The 25,343-nt window shown below is 42.4% G+C and overlaps 1 protein-coding gene across 1 annotated transcript in view; it reads left to right on the top strand.

The window, feature by feature from the left end:
- The window catches only part of LOC130453547 (unconventional myosin-XVIIIb-like), a 97,840-nt gene that overhangs the window by 34,572 nt on the left and 37,925 nt on the right, over positions 1 to 25,343 (top strand). The window contains exon 10 of the mRNA XM_056821571.1: positions 1,571 to 1,715. Coding sequence (XP_056677549.1) covers positions 1,571 to 1,715 — 145 coding nt within the window. The remainder of the gene's footprint in view (positions 1 to 1,570; positions 1,716 to 25,343) is intronic.

The raw sequence follows: 25,343 nt of genomic DNA, 5'->3' as shown, positions 1-25,343 counted from the left end.
CAAAACTTATATAATTTTTTAACCCTTCCCCTCTATCTTAGAATCAATACTGTGTATTGGTTCTGAGGCAGAAGAGGAATGGTTTTTTAAACCCTTAATTTCCATCCAGAATAAATACTGTGTATTGGTTTCAAGGTAGAAGAGTGGTAAGGACTAGGCAGTAGGGGTGAAGTGACTTGCCCAGGGTCACCCAGCTAGGAAGTGTCTCAGGCCAGTTTTGAACCCAGGACCTCCTATCTCTGGGTCTGGCTCTCAATCCTTTGAGCAACCCAGCTGTCCCAACAAGATAACTTTTGAAGAGAGGCAGTAGCAGAAAGGGAGAGACTTCATTTAGAAGTTGAGCCTTGGAGTAACTAGCATAGTATTTAAATGGTGCTTTTTTATCTCCATTTTACATATAGGGAAACTGAGGCAGGTGATTTGTCTAAGGTCAAGTAGCTATTAAGTGCCTAAAGCAGGATTCAAACTTATGTCTTCCTGATTTTAAATCCAGTGTTCTACCCACTGCATTACCTAGCTGCTTCCAAGGAAATTAGGAAGGCTAACAGGTAGATTTGAGTAAAGGAGTCTTTCCAGGAATAGAGAGAGGCTTGGAACAGGGAATATCTAAGGTAAAGGGGGACCACTGAAGGCTCTTGAGGATGGCAGTGGTATGTTCAGGGTAGTCCATTAAGAAGATTCTCTGGAGCAGGCAAGGAAAGTAGTAAATATTGGAGGGGATGTGGCAAAATTCAGACACTCATGCATTGCTGGTGGAATTGTGAACTGATCTAACCATTCTGGAGGGCCATTTGGAACTATATTGAAAAGACTATAAAACTGTGCATACACTTTAATCTGGTAATGCCACTCCTGGGTCTGTATCCCAAAGAGATCATGAAAAAGGGAAAGAACCTGCTTGTACAAAACTATTTCCAGCAGCTCTTTTTGTGGTGGCAAAGAACTGGAAATTGAGGGGATGCCCATCCATTGGGGAATGACCGAACAAATTGAGGTATGTGTTGGTAACTTTTGTGCTATGAGAAATAATAAGCAGGAGGATTTCAGAAAAACTAGGAAAGATCCACATGAACTGATGCAGAGTGAAATAAGCAGAACCAGGAGGACATTGTACACAGGAACAGCAATATTGGATGATGATTATCTGTGAAAACGTGGTCTGGGGCAATCCTGAAAGACTTAGGATGGGGAATGCCCTCCACCTCCAGAGAAAGACCTGTTGCAGTCATCTTTCACATCAGTGTGCCTTTGGCTTTATTTGGGGGTTTTGGTTATGTATGTTTGCTTTTATGACAGTGACAAATATGGACTGTGTTTTGCATGACAATAAAAATGAGAAAAAAGGCAAAAAAAAGGAGATGATTCTCTGGGCAGTGGAGAAGAGGAAGGATAGGAGAGAGGACAGAGCAGAGGCAGAAAGGTGATTTAGGAAGCTCAAGCAACATCTTATGGGAGAAGCTTGGACTCGTCCATGAGATGGAGCCTCACGGTGACTCTCTGGGTTCCCCCGACAGGTGCCTTGCTTGTAAGTCTTTCCAACATCTTCCCTCTCTCTTTCTGTCCCTCTCAGCCTGAAGAGAAGCAGAAGGCGGCAGCAGCATTCTCCCAACTCCAAGGGGCCATGGTGACACTGGGCATCTCCGGGACTGAGCAGCGGGCCATTTGGAGGGTGTTGGCGGCTATTTATCACCTAGGAGCAGCCGGGGCGTGTAAAGGTAACCCCCCTTCTCCTGCCTAGCCTCATCCAATCCAACAGCACCAGTGATGTGTGAGGGGCTTCCATTGCTGGACAGCCACCCCAGTGGCCAGTGTCAGAAGGAGACTTGCTGTTCTGCTGCTGTTTGATAAGTGTTTGGCATCTTGTTTGGTCTTTTGCCTTCTTCCCTGGGAATGGATGGCAGTGCCTTCCCGGGAACTCCTCCAGGGATGGGACGTGTTGAGGTGTGCTAGACAGACGTCCTTACATACAGAGCAGAACTAGCTTTCCAGGGAATACTGTTCCCTTCAAAGGAGTTAACTCCTGTGGAATCTGGCTGCACCCACTCAGGATGCTTCTGGAATTCCTTTGGGGAACCACCTTCTGGCTCTGCTCTTCATTCTTGGGTAAGTCTTCCTCTGGGGAGGGAGCTGGGAGTGGAATCCGATCGATCATGCAATCACTAGACATTTAGTAAGCACCTATTATGTGAGTCAGTAGTAGACAGACCTTGGAAAGAGACCAGTTGAAGCTAGATGTTGGAAAGAGACATCATTGCGTCACTATGGTAACCCATTCATGCCTGCCCATTGGTTCACCACAAAGTGTTCACCTACCATGCTTGGTGCCTTCTCCAGCTTTTCTTTTTTGGGATGACCAGTGCAAAGCATGTGCTATCCATTGGCGATCCCCCAATTCTCACCATATGACCAACTCTTCTTTTTTTCATGAATAATAGTCAATAGCTGGCATTTTTTATTGCTCCCTCTATGTTCCAAGCCCTGTGCCAAACACCCTACAAACGACTCCAGGCCTGATACTCTATTCACTGGGCATACCTAGTGGCCCCCATTATTAATTCTGCAGAGGCCATCATGTTCCGTGGTTACAGTCAGATGACAACATGGGCAGAATGTTATTTAGAAGGACCTTTATTTTAGATAGAAGTTGTTGTCTTTTCAGGTGCTACTCATTTCCCCAAAGGAAATAGACCTTGTCCTACTGGGTCATGTTTTCTAAGATGCAATTCCAAGATGGAACATAATTTCCAAGATGGAATTCCAAGATTATACACTACTACAGAAGCTCTATAGGTTGTCCACCAAAGTGCAGATTTTAGTTAGTTCAATAGGTATTTGTCATCCTCTTGGTTTTTCTTGTATGGATAGTTAGACCAGATTTTTTTCTGAGTGATTGCCTCAACCAGATGATGACTGAGCATCTCACCTTCGTAATCCATGAAACAAAGCCATAAGTCAGAATTTTATTTCTCCCTCTTGATTGCTTTTATTACTTTAACACCACACTTTGTTCTCAGCATTAAAATGGAAGTTGATTAAAGTATATGCATTACTGGGTAGAGAACCAGGGAAAGGTGAAAAGCAAATGGAAAATGTCATTCACTGAGCAAGAAAGATTAGCATTTTGGACCACTTGGGAGTTTGTGATCATTAGTGCTTGAATGAATCATTCTCTATTAAGTGTGAAAAATGTCCCCATCATGGCCCTTGGGTGTATTTATTTTTCCTAAAAAGGGAGTAAAGACTGAATGGCTATATGTGGGGAATGCTGCCAAGGGGATTCTTCTTTCAGGTTTGGGTTGGGCTAAATGGCTGCTGGCATCCCTTCCAACTCTAAAAGTATCACTTAAAATTTTTCATTATTTATTTATTAAAACCTTACCTTCTGTCATAGAACCAACCAGTTCTATGACAGAAGAACAGTAAATGCAGTAAACAGTAAACAGTAAATGGGGGTTAAGGTCATATAACTAGGAAGTATCTGAGGCTAGATTTGAACCCAGGACCTCCTGTCTCTAAGCCTGTCTGTCTATCTATCTATTGAGTCACCTAGCTGCTCCTCATTATTTATTTTTAACATTCATTTAAAAAAATTTTGAGTTCTGAATCCCCTCCTTCCTTTACACCTCTCCTCAATCCATTGTGAAGGAAAGAAATATGCTATCAGTTATACGTATGAAATCATGAAAAATATATCTCCATTTTAGCCATGCAAAAAAAGCAGAAAACATAAATAAAGTTAAAAAAATGCCTCAATTTTCATTTAGACTCTATTAGTTCTTTCTCTGGAGATGGATAGCATTTTTCATCATAAGTCCTTTGGAATTGTCTTATGTAAAAAATATTAGATGTAGGTGAGTTTGAATGGGCCTCTTGGCCCACCTAGACATGTGCTTTCTTACTTGTATATTCTTAAATGCTCAACCTTTAATAAACCTCTAAAAATATAATACTTCTAAGAGAGAAACTAATTTCTACATGCCCCAAGTTTGGCAAATTTTCATCTTAACACTTAGATCATTTCATTGATCAGAAGGACAAAATCATTTGCAGTTGATCATTGTACAGTTTTGCAGTTACTGTGTACAACAATCTCTTGGTTCTGCTTACTTCTCTTTGCATCAGTTTGTGTAAATCTTCCCAGGCTTTTCTGAAAGCATCCTGCTCGTCATTTCTTATGGCATAATAGTACAGAACTATAATCAAGTAACACATAACTTGTTCAGCCATTCCCCAATTGGTGGGATATTTCCTCAGTTTCCAATTCTTTGCCGCTACAAAAAGAGCTGCTAGAAATAGTTTGATATATGTAGGTCCTTTTCCTTTTATCTCTGTGGGAGTTAGATGTAGCGGTGGTATTGCAAGGTCAGATTTTGTACAGAGTTTGAGAGCCCTTTGGGCAGAGTTCCAGTTGCTCTCCAGAGTGGTTGGTTGAGTTCACAACTCCACCCACGTTGTATTAATATCCAAAATTTGCCCCATCCCCTCCAACATTGTCATTTTCTTTTACTGTCATTAGCCAATCTGCTAGGTATAAGGTGGTACCTCAAAATTGTTTTAATTTGCATTTCTCTAGTCAATAGTGATTTAGAGCATTTTTTATATGACTAGAGATAATTTGATTTCTTTTCCTGAAAACTGCCCGTTCTTTCTGATTTCTTCATTAGTGGTTGGCCATTAACATTCCCTGGCCAAACCTTCCACTTGTATAACACAGTAGAAAGGGTATTGGACTCTGAAAGTCAGAGGGCTCGAGTTCAGCTTCTAATCCCTCTATATACTATCTATGTGACTTTGGACCAGTCTCTTGACCCCTCTGAGTCTCAGTTTCTTTCTCTTATAAAATCAACAAGTTGGATGAGATAATCTCCAAGGTCCTTTCCAGCTTGAAATCTATGATTTCTCTGATTTTAATTATCCCTGAAAGAAGTCTTGATACATCATCATACACTGAGAGTAGTGAAATAAAATCAGAGGGTTAGAGGGACAAGAGATCATTTAGACCAAAGCTCTCATTTTTCATTTTCAACCCAAAGAGCAGAGGTCTAAGGAGCCCCAGCTGGGAAAAGGCCTCTGATTCCTAGCTATTAATTCATTAAAGAATTAAGAAATACCATTATGTCTCCTGTTCCAGCCAAAGCTTTGGCTTGACTTTGGGTTAATGGCCTGAATTGGCTCAGGAAGGAGAGAGGGAGAGAGAATTCTTGGAGCAAAGGACCCTGTTTCTCTTTTCCACCGTCTGCACCTGGCAGCTTGTGCTGGCAAGATTTCCCAGCCTGTCTTTGTTGGCTTGATCTCAGAGAGGAAAAAGCCAATTTTGGGGGCTTAGTTTTTCTTGCAGGCTCAAGCAAGGTGCAGATGGAGAGAGCTGCTGGGGTCTCTTAGAGTGTGTCTGGGAAAAAGAATAATCCTTGCTTGGTCTCTGGACAGACCAAGGCAAGACCACCGGGCCTTCCCTTGGCATCATGGATATAGAGCTGGTCCTGAATCCACCTATGACACTTACTGGCTGGGGGACACTCGGACAAGTCACTTACCATAGTGAAGCCTGTTTCTTTTTTCTTGAAAATAGAGAGACTGACACCCGGGCTACCACACTCCTTGGAATGTTGCGCGGCTCTGATGCTATAATCTGTGTCAAGTGCTTGGCAGATTTTTATGTGGGATGTGAATGTTGCTTGTTGTTATTCATTCTCGATGACTTTCATGAGCACAACAGCCAGGGGTCCCCTTGCATCTGGCCTGCAGGACTGACTATGCACAAGTGCACATGCAATCCCTTTGCAGCTCTGTTATTTCAACTCCAAATTGATTGCGATGCTTGGAGTTCTTTGATGAGGGGAATGTGAGAGCTAGGAAGGGCCCTAGACCAGAGAATGTCAGAGCTGGGAGGGGGCTTAGAACAGGGGATTTTAGACCTAGAACATTCTTATTGATGCAGATCAGGACATATTGGAACAGGGAATGTCAGAGTTGGGAAGGACTTTAGAACAGCGAATGGCAGAGCTGGAAGGGGGCTTAGAACAGGGAATGTCAGAGTTGGGAAGGACTTTAGAACAGGGAATGTCAGAGTTGGGAAGGACTTTAGAACAGGGAATGTTAGAGTGGGGGGGGCTTAGAACAGGGAATGTCAGAGTTGGGAAGGACTTTAGAACAGGGCATGTTAGAGTGGGAGGGGGCTTAGAACAGGGAATGTCAGAGTTGGGAAGGACTTTAGAACAGGGAATGGCAGAGCTGGAAGGGGGCTTAGAACAGGGAACATCAGAGTTGGGAAGGACTTTAGAACAGCGAATGGCAGAACTGGAAGGGGGCTTAGAACAGGGAATGTCAGAGTTGGGAAGGACTTTAGAACAGGGAATGTCAGAGTTGGGAAGGACTTTAGAACAGGGAATGTTAGAGTGGGGGGGGGCTTAGAACAGGGAATGTCAGAGTTGGGAAGGACTTTAGAACAGGGAATGTTAGAGTGGGAGGGGGCTTAGAACAGGGAATGTAAGAGTTGGGAAGGACTTTAGAACAGGGAATGTCAGAGTTGGGAAGGACTTTAGAACAGGGAATGTTAGAGTGGGAGGGGGCTTAGAACAGGGAATGTAAGAGTTGGGAAGGACTTTTGAACAGGGAATGTCAGAGTTGGGAAGGACTTTAGAACAGGGAATGTCAGAGTTGGGAAGGACTTTAGAACAGGGAATGTCAGAGTGGGAGGGGGCTTAGAACGGGGAATGTTAGATCTGGGATATTCCTATTGATGTACTTGGCAAATCAGGACATATTAGAACAGAGAATGTCAGCTGGGAGGGGGATTAGAATAGGAAATGTCAGATTTGGAACATTCCTATGTTCTTGCAAATCAAGGCACATTGTTGTGCATCTACTGTGTGTTCATGGGGCTGACAGAGGGAAAAGACATAGTTGTTGAAGAATCAAGACTTTTAATGAAAGACCAATCTGAGATGATGTGGATTCAAGGGCATAGTTTTCAAAGGCACACTTATATCCATCAGACAGTAATTTGTTAAACATTTATTCAGCACTTACTATGTGCCAGGCACTATGCTAACAAAAGACAGTCTTTGCCCTCAAGGAGCTTGCAGCCTAGCAGGAGATTCTTTGAATGCCCCATGAATCCAGAGAAAGGGACAATTAGCATGATTACTTTGCTGTTACTCAAACTGGACACTGTCTCTGAACAACTTGTGTTTTCACTAGTCATCTCCCATGTCTGGAACATCTCCCTCCTCATTTCTGTCTCTTGGCTTCCCTGACTTTCTTTAAGTTTTAGCTAAAGCCTCTCCTTCCTTAAGAAGCCTTTCACAATCCTCCTTAATCTTAGGCCTTCTTTCTAAAATGACTCCCCTGAACCCTTCAATTGACTGTGTTTATATCATTGCATTTGTATATAACTTTTTCAAGCTGTTTTCCCCATTAGACTGGGGGTTCCTTCAGGGCAGAAACTGTTTTTGCCCTTTTTTTCCTATCTCTAGCACTTAGTACTATGTCTGGCACACAGTAGGAGCTTAATCAATGCTCTTTGGCCAGTGGACTGACCAGGGACCAGTCATAGAATGGGCAGAATGGAAGGGTAGAAGCACCCACCAGGGATCTGCCAATGGGGATTCAGGGACAAGAACCCTTTGTCCTCTTCATGACCCTTCTTCTGTCTGTACCCTGTAAGAGAAGAAAAAGAAAAATCAGATCCAGTGGAGCAAGGAATAGCTCACATGGGGGAGGGGCAGAAAGGGAAAAAACCCAAGATTCCAGGGAGAGAACAGAAGCTGTGAGAACTGAAAACTGCCAGCTCAACTCCACTCCTCTAGCTGAGAGCTTGAGAAAAGGACCCCTGAGGCTGAGGATCCCTCTGGACATCAGCTGCTTCCTAGTGAACTCCTGAATCTTACTCAGCTCAAATATTGTAGACTGGACTTTAAAAGAAGTCATCTACTGAGGAAATTCTCTCCGAGGATTATTCTCTACCTCTCTATCCCCAATTTGTCCTGAACTCCATCATCCTAACCAGATTAGCTCAGGAGTAGGGACAAACCCAGCAACTGACCAGAAGAGGGGTCAAGGCCAAGAGCCTGGACCCCCGAAATTTGGGGGCATCAGTCTACCAGTCAATAGGGATTCCTGCTATCCACTCTCCTCACCCATTACCTTCATTCCTCCCTTTCCTGAGCGATCCCAATTAAAAGTGTTACTACTTAGATCAGATCTGTCTGCTTTCTGACACTAAAGAAGGGGACTGAATATTTGGGGAGAACTATACCTCTCCCCAAAGAGGAGGATTAGCTCAAGACCCCGGGGAACCAACAACTATGTCCAAAGAAGCAATCCTCTCCCTTGGACTAAGGAGTAAACCCAGATCTTAAGGGGAAGAAGTGGCAGTTGAGGGACTGGAAGGACTCCGAGTTGAGGTCAAGAAGGGAGGTAGTGAATCACTTCACTAAAGCTTTTTTTGCCTATAAGCTAACCTCCACTTTTGAGGAGACATATTCAGCCCCTCAAGGAGACCTAACGGGTGACCTTTCCCAAAGGGAATGGAGGGGAAAATCCCTCCCTTTCCTCTCCCCCACTCTCTAATTCCCCAGTGTAGATGTGGTGTAACCCCCTGACTGGCCATATATTAGAGTCTGTGAGGGGAAACCCCACTGGATTCCGAATGTCCTGGTAGGCTGTCATGGCGGTCATCTGGGAGAATCCTTTGTCTAGCTGGCTCTCCCTGTTGTTGCTAATGTTATCCTGGCCCCCAGTCCTTCTGAGTACTTTTCTTAGGGTGGTATAGACATGCCATGCTATGCCATTGGCCCTACTGTGGCCATTTCTAGTTTCATTTGCTCCCAGTATTCATGGCTGCCCCCAGGAAATGGAGGGATTTGGTGGGAATTGTCCCAGAGAGTGAGTAGTAGCAGGGAGCCAGAATCACTAGCACCAGGCCAGTCCATAGTATTTTCTGATCCATCCTGTTTCTTTCTAGCCTAGCCTTTGCCCAGATATTTGTTCCCAAAGGGAAAAAAAAAGATGTCTGTTTGAATCTCGGGATTGGGAGCCCCTTCACTGCTAGGAGCTTGCTTAGAGGCCTCCAGGCTTTGGTAATGGTGGCCTCTCCTACAACCCCATCCCTGGAACGCCAATTCTCTTCTCTCCTTTGTGAGACGATCTCCAGAGCTCAGCCCAGCTCTGACATTTCCGGTCACCTGACTTTCCGGCCCGAGCCGCCCAAGAAGACGGGTGTCTCCGTGCTGGCTCAGCTAATTATGTCGTTGCCACATCCGGACTTGGTCTGCCACCAGCACAGTAGGGAGAGCCAAGGCCAGGCCGTCCATGGGCGGAGAAATCGCCAGACCGCGCCGCCCTTGGCTGGGGTCCCCAGTATCCCCCGGTATCTGCCCCGGAGGCTTCTGGGTCCCCGACGGCGCTCCTCTTTTCCTTCACACCTCGGTGGCTCTCCTCTGGAACAGAGAAAGGGAAACTCACATTTATCAATATTTCCCCGGCAGGGATTATGCAAATGACTCCCCCAATCCATTATTTTCCGAGGTGCGCGTCTAGCGGGGACACGAGTGTAACTGATTTACTCACTCTAAACCCCGCTCAGGCGCGGCTCCTAATCAGTTGCTTTATAATCAGCTATTAAGTATTTGAGAGCCGTATTTTAATGTCTTTGTTCGCTGTCATAACAGATCATTCCGAAATAGATTAAGGATCCCTTCTATTAATCAGGTTTGCTTTTTTGGGGGGGGGGGTGGATCAGATGACAGAGTGCAGCCTGCTAGGTGCCAGTCTGGCTCCGAGGGGAGCTGTCCAGCTCAGTGAACCCTGAAATGAGGGAAGGAGGTCAGAGCAGGAAAGGGACCCAAGTGGGCGGCTGGGTGGCTCAGTGGATTGAGAGCCAGGCTCAGAGGTTCAAATTTGGCCTCAGACACTTCCTAGCTGCGTGACCCTGGGCAAGTCACTTGACCCCCATTGCCTAGCCCTTACCACTCTTCTGCCTTGGAACCAATGCATAGTATTGATTCCAAGAGGGAAGGTTAGGGTTAAAAAAAAAAAAAAGCAAAACCCTATCTGTGTGACCCTGGGCAAGTCACTTAACCCCCATTGCCTAGCTCTTACCACTCTTCTTCCTCAGAACCAATGCACAGTATTGATTCCAAGATGGAAGGTGAGGGTTTTTTAAAAAAAGGGGGGGTGGGAAAGAACCTGGAGACGAAAGCATTCAGACTCCCTTGGTGCTTTAAGTGATTTACAAATACTCACGATAACCCTGGGGAGGAGGTAGAATTATTATTCCCATTCTACAGTTGAGGAAGCTGAGGCAGACTAAGGTACTCTGTGACCAGAGTGACAGCTAACAAGTGACTTAGGCAAGATTTGAACTCAGTTCTTTCTGTCTTCAGGTCCAGAACCTGTGCCACCTAGCTGCATGAGTGAGATATGCCTGTGTTCTTTTCTGTGCTCCACCCCCCACCCACCCACCCAAAGGTCACTCTGGAAGGGCAGAGCCATCCAATGGCTCAGCATTGAGAAATGGAGCAAGGCCAGATGGAGGGTTTTCTCCAAGGGAGGGTTTTGATCCCTCCAGAGCAGTGACAGATACATTGCTCTTCCCTTTTCTGTCCTGAAGACTTTTGAAGTAGAAAATACAAATCTGTGTCTTCTCACTTTCCAAAACTTCCCTCTCCCCTTAGGGTGGGCAGCAGGTTTGGGGGCAACATCTCCTGCCATCTCTGACACCCTATAGCTCTGTGATCTTGGTCAAATTCCTTTCCTCCTCCAGCCTCATTTTTTTCTCTGTAAATGGGTAGAATTGAACGGAACTCAGGTCTTGGCTCTCTATTCATTGTAATAGATTGCCTCTTTCTAGTGCATCATGGAAATGGGACTTTGGGTTTGTGGGAGCCCCTTCCCCATTGTATCTGACAGTCGACAGAGTTTCCTGAAGCTTAATTTCCTGCCTAGGTTAGTGTCAATGGCATAACTTGAACTCAGATCTTCTTGACTGCATTTCTAGCACTTTTTTTTTTCACTAACCTCACCTCCTCTTGTCTTTATCATCATCAGCATCACTGAGATTGTTATCAGGCTGGAGAACAGGGTTTATTAATCCAGTAGCTTCATCAATAGATTTCAAGGAATGGGACATTTTATTTTTTATATGACATTTTTATTTTCACTAACTTCTAACTGTAATTTAGCACTTCATTCTGTGATGAATTATAAAAATCCCTCACCTTATGTCTCAGAATCAATATTATGTAATGGTTCTAAGGCAGAAGAGAGTAAAGGCTAGGCAATGGGGATGAAATGACTTGCCCAGGGTCACACAGCTAGGAAGTATCTGAGGTCAGATTTGAAATCAGGAAGATGAGTCTTCCTGACTCTATCCTGTCACTCTGCTGTGGCACTAATGGCCCAGCTTGAAACATAGTCAGTCCTCATTTACTCATCATTAAAATGGAGATAATAATTTCATTATATCTCTCACAAGCCTTTTTAGAGGATCAGTATAGGGCCATTGAATGGCATAATTAGCATTCTTTTTGTAGCTATTAATAGTATTTCTATTTCTCTGAGCTCTCCTGGAGGTATTAAGAAAGTCAGGAGTTTGATGATCTGATGGCGAGTTTGTGAGCTGACTTGGGGTTTATAAGTTCTGTCCTTCTAACTCATAGCCTTTGCCCAGCTGTCGCCAATTCCTTCTCTTGTGTTTTGTGTATCATTGAGCCCAAGTGTCTGTAGCTTCCTCCTCAATGAATGAATGAATGAATGAATGAAAAGACATTTTTTAAGTGCTCATTGTACAGCCATAACTGCCCTAAGCTCTGGGACCCAAAGACAGAAGTCCCTGCCTTCAAGAAGCTTGCACTCTAATTGCTCATTTGGAGCAATGGCGACCAGGGAAGGGTGTTTTGCTTTGGGAAGGCACAGGGGTAGTCATTCATCAAATACTTTTTGCCAATTTTCAGTGCTTGTTGAAGTGTCTGGGGCATCATGGAGATTAGAAAGGAGTTCAATGCACAGTTCTTGTGATTCTATAAGAAAATAAGTACCTTGGAAGGGAAGTAGCTAGGTGTCGAAGTGGATTTAGAGCCAGGACTAGAGATAGAGGGAGATAGCTCAGTGGATAGAGGACCAGGAGGTTCCGGGTACCAGTCTGGTCTCAGACACTTTCTAGCTGTGTGACCTTGGGCAAGTCACTTAATCCCCATGGCCTAAGCCCTTACAGTTGTTCTGTCTTGGAACCAATACACAGAACTGATTCTAAGACAGAAGGTGAGCGTTAAAAAAAAAGAAAATTACTTGGAAGGATATAGTAGTCATTATCAGGTATTTGGAGTGGTCTTGTTGACTTTGGAAGTTGAGTTTAGCCTCATTTTTCTTGGCCCGAGAGGGCAGAAGGAGGAGCAATGAGTGAAGATTAAAGAGAGGCAGCATTAGACTCAGTGTCAGGAGGGACTACGTAACAATTGAATTAGGCACAAGGCAGATTGGGAGATGGCTAGATGGCACAGTAGATAGGGTGCTGGGTCTGGAGTCAGGAAGGCTCATCTTTGTGAGTTAAATCTGGCCTCAGACACTTGCTAGCTGTGCTACCTTGAGCAAGTTGCTTAATCCTGTTGGCCCCAGTTTCCACATCTGTAAAAAAAATGAGCAGTAGAAGGAAATGTCAAATAGCTTCCAGTATTGTTGCCAAGGAAACCCCAAGTGAGGTCATGAAGAATCAGATTTGACTGAAAAATGACTGAACATCAAAGGAGAGTGGATTGCCTGGGAAGGTGGTGACCTTCCTTTCCCTGTAGGGCTTTAAGCTGAGACTGGGTGATTAGTTGGGGATTTTGGATTGGGATTTTCATTTTGGTACATCTTGGCTTAGATGGTCCCTTCTGACCCTGAAGTTCTATCACTCAAGGAATTTATTATCTAGATAGGAATAAAGGAAACAGCTATGGAAAAGTTTAGTAATAGAGTGAGGGTCAGATGTTAACATGTTAATAAATATTGATAGAGGTAAGAATACAAGAATATGCAACAAGATATATTGTTGGTCCATCACTATAGAGAGTTCCCTGATGATGGAACTTCCTTTATCAATGTAGGTCATGAACTCTTCTGTAACTTGTAGTCTCAGAGAGGTGTCTATGACATTGAGAGTTAAGTGACATGCCCAGGATCAGATAGCCACTATTTGTCAGGGTTGGGTCTTGAACCCAAGTCATGCTAACTCCAAGGTCAAGTCTCCATTTTCTAAGACATGCTGCTTCACAGTAAAAAAAAAAAAGGATTGTGGAATCAGAATTTGGGAACTGGGAAGGGATTGTAGATATTAGGGTCTAGTCCAGTGATGGTGAACCTTTTAGAGGAATGGATGATGTGAGAAATGTCCTCAGGCACTCAAGGAGAGGGGGAGAGGAGAAACCTGGCTCTATGATCTTCTGGCTTTTGGTAATGAACTCTGGTGAACTCTGTGCTGATGTGATGGTATGAGTACCCACAGAGAGGGCTTTGAGTGCCCCCTCTCTGGCATGCGCACCATAGGTTCACCACCATGGGTCCAGGCCAGTGGTGCCGTTGTACAGATGAGATCCATCTAAGGGCATGGCAATATTTGCTCACACTCATAGAGCTGCCTAGCACAAGGACATGACCAGCTTTAATATGTGACAAAAATTAATCCAAGGTTCTTTCTCCTCTAGCTTAGTTTGTTACTTTGCCACACAAGGGCTTAATAAATCAAGGTTGGATTGAATTGTTTGTGGTGGAATGATGACCAGGCTATGGTTCTTTTCTTTTTTTTTTTTCCTTTGAACACTTGGGTCCCATCCCCTCTGAGTTTGGTGTTAGTTCAGTCTGCTAAATTGGCTGAATGCTTCATGAATAATGGCTAATTCCTTTCTGTTTCCCCCTTTTGAAGGGAGCTAATCCTCTGCAAAATTCCTAGGACCCAGGGATTGGGTAGTAGAGGCGGAAAAATTAGCCAGGGTTAAGAAATTCTCACTTCCTCGACTTTAAGGAGCACCCAAGAGCAAAGGGTTGAACTAACCTGGAGGTACTTGCCCCTCTGGAGATAATTTTCTTTCGAAAACCTTATATATAGCTATATATATTTGCATTTCTATCATCTTTATTCCTCAACACATCACTTTCTTTCTCTCCTACCCATTGAGCCTAGGAAAATCAATTAACCCACAGAGTGTGTCTGATGGTATTTACCATATTCTCAGGCTGTACTGTGCTCCCCCTCCCACCAAATCTGCAAAGAAAGAAAGGAGATGCATTTTCTTCTTTCTTCTCGGAGGCCAACCTTAGCCACTATATAAACATGGAATTCAGTTATTTGCTTGTGGTTCTTCCAATTTCCCTTCCTGCTGTTCCTGCATATATCATCTTTCCTGGATTCACCTCCTTCACTCTGAGTTGGTTCATAGAAACACTTTGAAGCTGTGATTCTCTGAGTTCTTCATATTTCTTGGGAAAATGTTGTATTCGGATGGTGGCACTCAATCTACCCGAGCTTATCCTTGATTTCTTCCTGCTCCCTCTCTGGATAAAATGTTCAGCCTCGTCTAATAGATGGAGCCTTTGTTTGAGAGTCAGAGGACCTGGTTTTGAATCCTACTTTTGACTCTGACTCAAGGAGATGAGAGCCAAATCACTTTTCTCTCCTCTGCCATCTCAGTAAAATTAAAGGATTGGATTTGAATATCTCTAAGGTCACTTCCAGCTCAAAACTCCCATAATTGTAAGTCTTTGATCACAGAATTTCATTGACAAGAACCTCAGAGTTTCAAAACCAAGCAAAAAAGATTTTATTAGCTGTCAATGGAGTCATGGACTTGCAGTCTTGTCCTGTTTTCTTCAGGGCTAGCCAAGCTTCCAGGGGAGTTTCCTACTGTTTTTTTTTTTAAATCTCTGATAGTGAAAAGAGTTTAAAAATTTTATTTAATTGATTAAGATAATTTTTCCATGGTTACATGATTTATGTTCTTTCCCACCCCTCTTCCCATCCCCCTCCTGAGGCCAACGCCCAATTTCACTGGGTTTTACATGTGAGAAAGACAGAGTTTTAAGGGAGAGTGATCTCATAGTTGAGGGAAACTGAGTCAAAATGTTTCTGATTTGAAGGTGCTAATTTGATGAATTTGAGGGAGGAAGACACAGAGGACATTCCTGAAACCTGTTGTTCAGGACTCAGAAAATGACATTAAAATAGGTGTCTGAATGGATTGAGACCCAATGGGACCTCCCTTCAGGCAGGTTCCCAGGGACAGGGTGGAACCCTGAGGTTCCAAAAATACAGTTGAAAATGGTTCTGTTTCTTTCCAGTGGACACTGTCTTTTCTAAAACAGGGCACCCAGAGCTGAACAAGGGAGACAATGTTTTTATGGCTACCACACAGTCATGCATACACCACAAAAAGCCACCCAGCTCTGAGACTCTGGGAACACATTCTGGGAAAAACGTCAAGAATGGGAATTTCTGGGGACAGCTGGGTGGCTCAGTGGATTGAGAGCCAGGCCTAGAGACGGGAGGTCCTAGGTTCAAATCTGGCCTCAGACACTTCCTAGCTGTGTGACCCTGGGCAAGTCACTTGACCCCCATTGCCTAGCCCTTACCACTCTTCTGCCTTGGAGCCAATACACAGTATTGACTCCAAGATGGAAGGTAAGGGTTTAAAAAGGGAATTTCTGTAGAACTAAAGAATGTGGGGTTCTATTTATATCTTATGGAGTCTAACCAAAGAGAAACAACTGACTGATTATATAGGGTCTTGGGAAAGAGGTTGTCGCCTTTGGGAGCAGCCTGAATACAGTAAGAGAAACTAAGAAGACTAAAGGGGCACTCAACACTTGACTACATCCACCACTCCTATCCAGGATGCTCAAAGGGTGCTTGATGGCCAGTTGTCCAGTCTGGGACAAGGGTATAAGGATCAGTTGGGGAGTTTTTTGAAGGCAAATTCCCATGGGGCAAGGGTAAATTTGGGGATTCCTAGAACAAAGTTGTTAGCACAGAGCAGAGCAACTAGATCATGAGTGAATTCATAGGAGAAGGGTGCCCATTACATTAATCCCCATTGGAACTGGCAGGCTAGGTCCTCACAACATGAAGGTCCTAGCGTTATTGCTTAGGATGTGGTAGGTAGCTTTATAATACCATGGCTTACAAGCCCCCACCAGAGTGCTTTCCTCCTCCCCAGCAATCAGTTGATACCAAAAGTCAAACAGACAATTAACTTTAAAAAAAATCCTTACCTTCTATCTTAGAATTGATACTAAGTAATGGTTCCAAGGCAGAAGAGTGGTAAGGGTGAGGCATTGGGGTTTATTTTTATTTTTTTAATTTTTAGAAATGATCATTATTTTCTAAAAACTACTGACTTAGAATTGATACTTAGTATCAGAAGAGTGATAAGAGCTAGGCAATGGAGGTTAAATGACTTGCCGTGGGCCTGGCTCTCCATCCAATGAGCAATTTTGTTGCCCCCTAAGACATTTCTAGTTGGTGGATAGCTAATTAAGAGGTGGTCAATAAACCATCCAACACTGTTCATCCCCACAGGGAGATAGGTGAGGGGTTTGTATGCCTGAAAAAGACCCTACTCCCCTTTGTTTAGTAAATAAATTCCTTTTTAAGTTTATTTATTTGGTTTATTAATCTAGAATATTTTCCCATAGTTTCCATTCAGGTTCTTTCCCTCCCCTCTTCCCTCTCCTCTATTCCATAGCCAATGAGCAATTCCACTGGGTTTTACATGTGTCATTGATCAAGATCCATTTCCATATTATTGATATTTGTACCAGGGTGATTGTTTAGAATTTACATCCCCAATCACATCCCCATTGACCCATGTGATCAAGCAGTTGTTTTTCTTCTGTGTTTCCACTCCCACAGTTCTTTCTCTGGATGTGGATAGTGTTCTTTCTCATACGTCTCTCAGAATTGTCCTGGATCATTGCATTGCTACTAGTAGAGAAGTCTATTACATTTGATTGTTAATAAATAAATTCTGTTCAAAAGTAAGATATTCTTTGGGATTTCTAAGGACAAAGAAAATGCAAAAAGCAATAGACTGGATGAAATCTCTGACTCAGACCCCAACTATACACAGCAATTCTTCCTAATATTACTTGATTTAGGGCTTTTCTATTCTAAAACCTGGATATAAGAATTAATACAAAATATGACAAATAAATTCTCACAGTATGTGAAGATGGGCAAATCACTTAACCCCCCTCCCAAGCCTCAGTTTCTTCAACTGTAAAATGGAGATAATAGATGACTTCACCATGTTGTTATAAGGATAAAATGGGATAACCTTTGTAAATTTCTTTGAAAACGTTAAAGTACTTTGTTTTTTTTGTTACTCTTTGAGGTCCCAGGAGTAGTAAGTATCAGAGGTGAGATTTGAATCCACATCCTCTGGCTCAATGTCCTTTTCACCATACCCCATGCTTCTTCACAAATGCTTTAGAGATATTGGCTCTTAGTAGTTGCTGGTGTTGGGGTTAGGGGCAGGAACTTCAGTCACAGAAACAGGCTTAAACTAATTGGACCACCTGAGCCTTGAACACTTGACCTTTACCTTATTAACACTGGGCACATCTGTGGGTCTTGGGGAGTTGGGAATAAATTGATGCTGTCCAACTAGCTAACCTGCTTTGCAGGAAGCTCATCAAAGAAGACATCCTCCAATCTTCCAAAGAAGAACCATCTGTCTCCTAATTAGGAGATGGAAGTCCTCTCTGGCATTTTGGCCTAGGGACCTCACCATGACAACTTGATGCTCAAGGGAGAAAGGAATTAGTTGAGGAGACTTGAATGAGACTGAGGAGTTTTACCAAGAGGGTTCACTTCTCTCCTTCCGTGCTTGCATCCCTAAGGCAGCAATTTTGAATTTGAGAGACAGCTATAACACACTCAGAGCCTTTAAAAGGTAATTGAGGTCTCTTAGGCTCTCCGGTTTCTCTTTGATTCTGTTCTGGGACCATAGAGGAATCTAGAAACCAATAGCTACACAGCAGCACTGGAATCTGAAAGGCTCAGGGCCATTCATCTATCTTCTTCCTCTTCAAATAAGAGAAGCCCTAGGAAGGAAAAAAAGGAAGCTGACATTTTCCAAATCTGAAATTAGCTTCTTGTGATGAGATCCCTGGTTCTATTCTTGCTCATTCCCATTCTCCTGCCCCTTTCAACTAGCTAGCAAAGATGGCGCCTCCCCTGACTTCATGGAACCATAGAAGGTCAGAATTGGGAGGGCCCTTAAAACATGGAATGAGAGATCTGGGTTAGAACTTAAAATAAGGAATGTCAGAGATGGAAGGACCTTAGATCACAAGATGTTGGAACAGGAAGGGGCCTTCAAACAGAGAATGTCAGAGCTAGAGGGACCCAACATCATAAAATAGATTAACTTCATTCACAGGTGACCCTCATAAGGACTTTGTACAGAAGAGAGAATAGACAAATAAGTAGGTAGTGGTTTGTTGGTCTGCTCTTTTGGATATTAATAAGAGTCCAAGAATTCTTCCACCTTTTGCCCCCCCCCCCAACCTTTAGATACCTCTCAAATTGGTTCCGTAAAGCCTTCAAAATTGAATGGTCTCCAGTGTAGATCTCTTTCCTGTCAGTCAGTCAATAAATATTTATTAAGCTCTTAAGATGTTCCAGACACTGTGCTAAGTACTGGGGATACAAATACAGACAAATCCTTGACCTCAAAGAATTTAACAGTCGAATGAGAAAAGGGAGCTGAAAAATTGGGGGGGGGGGCAGGTGGAAAAAGGAATCTGACAGGGTTGAAAAGTTCCAGAGAGGTCTCAAAGCAGGGGACCTGGTGGGGAAATAAGGAGAAAAATGGTGGAGAGCCCATCCTCAGAGGCTCTGGAGCCCATGGCCCCTACCTTTCAGTTAGAGGGTCCAATAAAAGAGGTGTAGGGGACTGATGAAAGAACTGATGAGATGTGAGGACCAGGCAGATTCAATCTTACTGGGATTTTTCCAAAGATGAGTTCTGGAAAATTTCAAAGAAGACTAAAATAAGTATTCTCTGTACTTTAACAGATCCTGTGGGTTTTCTGCCTTTGTTTTCTTTAGTGTCATTTCTCCTTCCTCTCTAAGCACCCCATTAATGTGTTATTACAGGACCCAAATATGGAGAAAGTAATTTTTTGTAATAATTTTTTTTTTTGCAAATCTTCTCCATTTTTCTGATATTTGCAGTCCTTATTCTGTTTTCATCCTCAAATGTCCTTAGGATGACTTCACTTGGTTCTATCACGTCCTTAGCTTTCTTTAGACTATTTCTAAACAGCCTTCCATTGATTTTTCTTGCTTTGTGAGGCAATACTGCTCATAAACATCCATCTATCACCTAATAATTGCTAAGATTTTACAGATGAGTTTCTATTCTAACCTGATATTACCTTTAGCAGGCATCCCTTTGTCAAATAAGTCAAATGTTTTCTGACTTAGGTTAGTTCTGGGCTTTTCTGGTTATCTTGTAAGTTTTAATTTATTTTAACTTCTAGATAATAATTGTTAATAAGATAATAATAATTTTAAGTGTCAAGGTCATTTCAGTGGCCCACTTCCCATTTTTCCTTTCCTTTCCTTTTTTAATTTTAATTTTCTTTCCCGGTTTTCACATAAAAAGTTTCCAACATTTTTCAAAGAATATTGAACCTCAAATTATCTCCTTCCCTCGCCCTAAATATCCTACCTCCCTTGAGATGGTAAGCAATATCCTACAGATTTTACATGTTCAATCGTGTAAAACATTTTTCCACATTAATCCTTTTGTGGAAGGAAACTCAAATAGTAAGAAAAAATTAGAAAGTGAAAAAAGTTTATTTTGGTCTGGATTCATACTCAGTTCTCTATTTTTGATTTTTAATATTGTATTTGAATAATTCAGGGCTGAATCTCCTTTACTATGCTTTATATCTTTTTCTCATTGCTATCCTTTCTTGGGGGTAGGAAGGTGGCACAATAGATAGAGTATCAGATCTAAGGTCAGAGACATAAATTCAAATCTGACCTTAGACACTTACTAGCTGTGTGACCCTGGGAAAATCACTTCACCCTGTTTGCCTCAATTTTCCCATCTGTCAAACAAGCTAGAGAAGGAAATGGCAACCCACTCCAATATCTTTGCCAAGAAAACCCTAAATGGGTCATGAAGAGTGGGATGTGTCTGAAAACAACTGAACAAGAATGACAAATTCTTTCTTGTCTGTTGCTGTGGGGTGGGCCAGCCTCCCACAGGGTATGGGGTCTTGGAGGTGGGACGGTTTTGGCGGAATGATGGATGGGACACAGCTTTTGCATTCAATCCACAGCACAGGTTTCACAGGATAAAGTGCTCTGTCTTGGCTGAGGCCTGGCTTTATACCCTCATGATCACACATCTACTTGGCACACAGTTGCATTCTCAACATACATGTTTCCATGGATCCTAACAACAGACTGGAAGCCTAGAGAGATAGTCAATGAAACAGTGTTGCTAAGTGCAGGATCAGAGGGTAGAATCAACATGACCCAGATATAGGTTAGGGAATTCAGAGCACATGTTTGCCAGAAGTTTTTATGTATAGAAAAGAGGGTCCTATCTAAGTGGGTATATAAGAATACTTAGGTTTAATTTTGTAAGTGGGTTCTTCTGGTAATATCCTAGGGGGACAGAGTTGGACATCTGTATTAACCCTGCAAGCATGTTGCTCTCATCTATTTTTCCTGGGGCTAAGTAAGAATAATTATCATAGCAATTCCAAAAATAAGGGGATGTTAATAATGTAAGTCACTTGGGGGGTTTCAGTGGGTGTTTCCATCCTTCCTAGGGACTTCTTTGCAGTCCCCGGTTTCCATGTGTCAAACAGCGTGGTCTTTGATGGTTACTGGCAGTCTGTTATGAATTCTGATCTTATGTCTGATGAGTCAATAATCTGACCATGTGCAGATAGCTAACTCATGACATCATAAGCCTTTACTTTTGTGCTAGATATAGTTGGTTTTACTTTTGGTGACATTATTTGGTGTTCGCCATATCTAACACCAATCAATTTCTTTTCTGAAGAACATGTGTAGAGGCTATAAATCTTCCATTCTTTTTACTTGATATTTTTCTTTTACTTCTCCATCTATTTCTCTCCATCATCCGTCTTTTCCCACTTTTGCACTGAAATAACTTTTTGTGGTATTTTATAGATAAAATAGATATCATATAGATAAGGAAAGTGAAGTAAATAGGATTAAGTGACTTACCCAGGGTCACATAGCTAGTGTCTTGAACTCAAGAAGAGTCCTCCTGACTCCAGGCCTGGCTTGTGGTGTCATCGAGTTGCCATCAAGTCACACAGCTACTAGGTGATCAAGATGGAATTTGAAGGCAGGTTTTTTTTTTTTACTTTTGTTTTTACTCTAGTGTGCTGTCCACTATGCTATCCTAAGGAAAATTTTTTTTTTCTGGTTCAGGGGCAGTCGTGGATGGGCTTTGACACAAGGTGAAGAAGGGTACTGGTGGATTCCTGTTTTCAGGTCACACTCTGGCAAGGGCACTGGCATTGTCCCTCTAAGCAGGGGCTGGCCATGGGGTAGCACCAACAATCTGTTCTGACAGCGCCACGGAAGAGGCAGACAATAAAGCTAGAACCCCATGCATCACAGTGGAGACAGGCCTGAGTACCATTTTCAGAGGGAAGCCTTCCAGCCCTGCTGGCTGCTGGGGGATGAGAATGGCAGTGGGGTACCAATCAGAGTGCAAGAAATGAGGACACCTGGCAGGAGCCACAAGGCCCTAATTAGCCCATTTCCTGTGAATAGAGATGCCAGTCAGAAAGGGATCTGGCTGTTTTTAGGAGTAGGAGACCAGGCCTTAGAGCTTTGAAAGTCTTCTGATGCAGCAACCTTTTGGGAGCCGGATTTGGAAATGACAGAATCAGAGGATTTCAGAGTTGGAAGTTTCAGAGTTGGAAGATGTCAGCAGACATCTGGGTCAACCAGCATCCCATTGAAACTCTCCTCTTACACCTTGACACGTCTCTGATTGACATGGAGAGGAACCCAACTTCTCATGAAACACTGATGGACAGATCTTGGTTATTAGAAAGATTTTGTCCCCATCATTGGCCCAAAATCTGCTTCTCTGAACAGTGACCCTAGTTCTGCCTTCTGGGGCCACATAGAACAAGCCCCATCCATCTTCTACAGGGTGGTCCTTCAAACACTGGAACAGAGTTCTCTGCCATCTCTTCTCCAGAGGAAACATCTTTGATGCCTTCAGTCATTCCTTCATTGGACGGGGGTATCTTGAAGTCCTTGTTAGTTCTACCTGCCCCCTCTAGAGACATTGCCCATTGTCAGGGACCTTCCTCAAAGGTGGTGGAGGGGTCCAGAACTGTCCACACCACTCCTGGCCTCGCCTGACCATGACCCATTCCCCCCTTGTTCCTGGAAGTCATCTCTGTCTTAAGGCAGGATCCGAGCACCCTGAAAGTCTCTGACCCAGCGACCTTTTGGGAATTGGATGTGAGAGTCAATCCCCCAGCAAACATTTATGAAACACCTACTGGGTGCCAGGCCCCAGGCTAGGCACACAAAGACAACATTGAAAGTTGGTGCACCCAAGGAGTTTACATCCCATCTGGGAGACAGTATGTGCATAGGCATTACATATAATATAATATAATATAATATAATATAATATAATATAATATAATATAATATAATATAATATAATATAATATAATATAATATAATATAATATAATATAATATAATATAATATAATATAATATAATATAATATAATATAATATAACATAACATAACATAACATAACATAACATAACATAACATAATATATGTTATAATATGATATATATCATATAACACAACAAATACATATAGAGTATATATCCTTTATCATATACACTATATATACTAGCATAATATATAGTACTAGTACATATATAATTATATAAAATATATAATACTACTATATAGAATAATATAGAGTAATACAGAATAAATATTAATATATAGTGTACTGTAGCAGCATATAACATTATATAGAGAGTATATAGACTATATATCAAGTACATATTCTGTGAAAATTAATATACAGTAACTCAAATATTATATTTATAAGATTTATTAATAACAACTTGAAATAAAAAGCTAGAATAAAACCTGCCTAACTCAACTATGATCTCAAGAAAGAAAAAAAAAGAGAAAAGAGGGCAGAGTTCCAGAAAGCTATAACCAATAACATAAGTGCAAAGGGGAGGATGCAGGGAAAGGGATGCTGGGAGATACAAAAGGAATTCTGGGGAATGTAGTCTTGGAGTTCAAGATTTTCCAACTATACAATTCTATAGAGTATACTATGTATACTAGTATACTATATAGTATAAAGTATACCTATAACATATTACATAGTATACATAGATATGCTATAACATATTACATAGTATATAATGTACTCTGTAGTATACTATGTAGTATAAAGTATACCTATAACATATTACATAGTATACATAGATATGCTATAACATATTACATAGTATATAATGTACTCTGTATATATACTATGTAATACTATATATACTATGTATATATACTATGTAATATTTATAGTGCATGTATATATATATTCTCTATTATATATGTGTATATTCAGGTTCTGTGTTCATATATGGCCTCAGACACTTCCCAGCTGAGTGACCCTGCTCAAGTCACTTACCCCCATTGCCTAGTCCTTACTGCTCTTCTGCCTTAGAACCAATACACAGCATTGATTCTAAGATGGAAGGAAAGGGTTTAAAAAAAGGCAGCAAGGCAAGGACTAGGCAAATAGGGGTCAGTGATTTGCCTAGAGTCACACAGCTAGGAAATTTCTGAGGTCACATTTGAACCCAGGACCTTTCTGTTTCCAGGCTTGGTGCTCTATCCACTGAGCCATCTCGCTGCCCCCCTCGCTGCCTCTATTTGAACCTAGGTCCTCTCCCTCCAAATCTAGGGCTCTTTCTATTCCATTATGCTGAAGAATCCCGTAATGGGAGGAATTCAGGACTCTTGACATGTAGGCTTTGGAGTTTCAGCTACATCGAGCAATCCGGAGTTGACTCGTCAGATCAGAGTATGACCAACATGGAAATGCGACCTGGAGAACCCTTTCTTGCCATTTCTTATCCTCCTGCTGCCAGGTAACCGAGAAGCTCTGAGTCGAAGGAGACCTTTGAAATGCGTTGCGTTTAATTTATCACAGCAACACCTCTGCACATTCGAAAATACCTGCGCGTGGTGGATCACTTATTCAGTCTGTGGAAGATATCTCTGTAACATAAAGAGGACCTTCCAGTCTCTGTAAGATGGGGAAGTTCCTCTTTTGCTTGTTCACTGATCTGAAGCAATCACAGATGTCTGACCAAATACACAAAGGGGGAAAAAGGAAAGTTCGCTTATTTACGGATTCCCAATCTAAATTTCTGCACTGCTTATAATAAAAGACTGCAGGGCAGCATGGATGGAAGACTGGAATGGGAATTAGGAAGCCTTGGATTTTAATCTCACTTTAAACTCTTTCTGATTAGTCTGTGAGCCTGGGACAATCATTCCCCCCTTTGAGCCTTGGTTTCCCCATTTGTAGAAATGGGGTCCTTTCCGGTTCTCAGTCTGTAGTCCTATCATGTCTTTGAACCAATCAAATCTACTAGGACGCCATGACAGCATGAATGCTTGAGGATTAAGTGTTGGGAAATTTAGCATTGAACACCAGTATGAATGGCTCTACTCACATAATCATTATTTACATTGATTAATGTCAATGTTTAAAGTATCTTAAGTTCCTATCAGGATTCCTTTTTCACTTTTCCTCTATCATTGTTCTTTTTTTTTTCTTTAAACTCTTCCCTTCCATCTGAGCCTCAATACTGTGCATTGGTTCCAAGGCAGAAGAGTGGTAAGGGCTGGGCAATGGGGGTCAAGAGACTTGCCCAGGGTCACACAGCTAGGAAGTGTCTGTGGTCAGCTTTGAACCCAGGACATTCCATCTCCATGCTTGACTCTCAATTCCCTGAACAACCCAGCTGTCCCATTTCATTGTTCTTCATATGATCCCAGTTAGTTTATATTTTGTGCTTCTGATTGTTACTATTTTTTTTTTAATTTTAAAACCTTTACCTTCCATCTTAGAGTCAATACTGTGTATTGGCTCCAAGGCAGAAGAGCAGAAAGGGCTAGGCAATGGGGGTCAAGTGACTTGCCCAGGGTCACACAGCTGGGAAATGTCTGAGGCCAGATTTGAACCTAGGACCTCCCATCTCTAGGCCTGGTTCTAAATCCACTGAGCTACCCAGC

Source organism: Monodelphis domestica, chromosome 3 (genome assembly GCF_027887165.1).
Source record: "Monodelphis domestica isolate mMonDom1 chromosome 3, mMonDom1.pri, whole genome shotgun sequence".
Taxonomy (NCBI): domain Eukaryota; kingdom Metazoa; phylum Chordata; class Mammalia; order Didelphimorphia; family Didelphidae; genus Monodelphis; species Monodelphis domestica.
The sequence above is the reverse complement of the archived record's forward strand: the minus strand, read 5'-3'. Positions and strand labels throughout refer to the sequence as shown.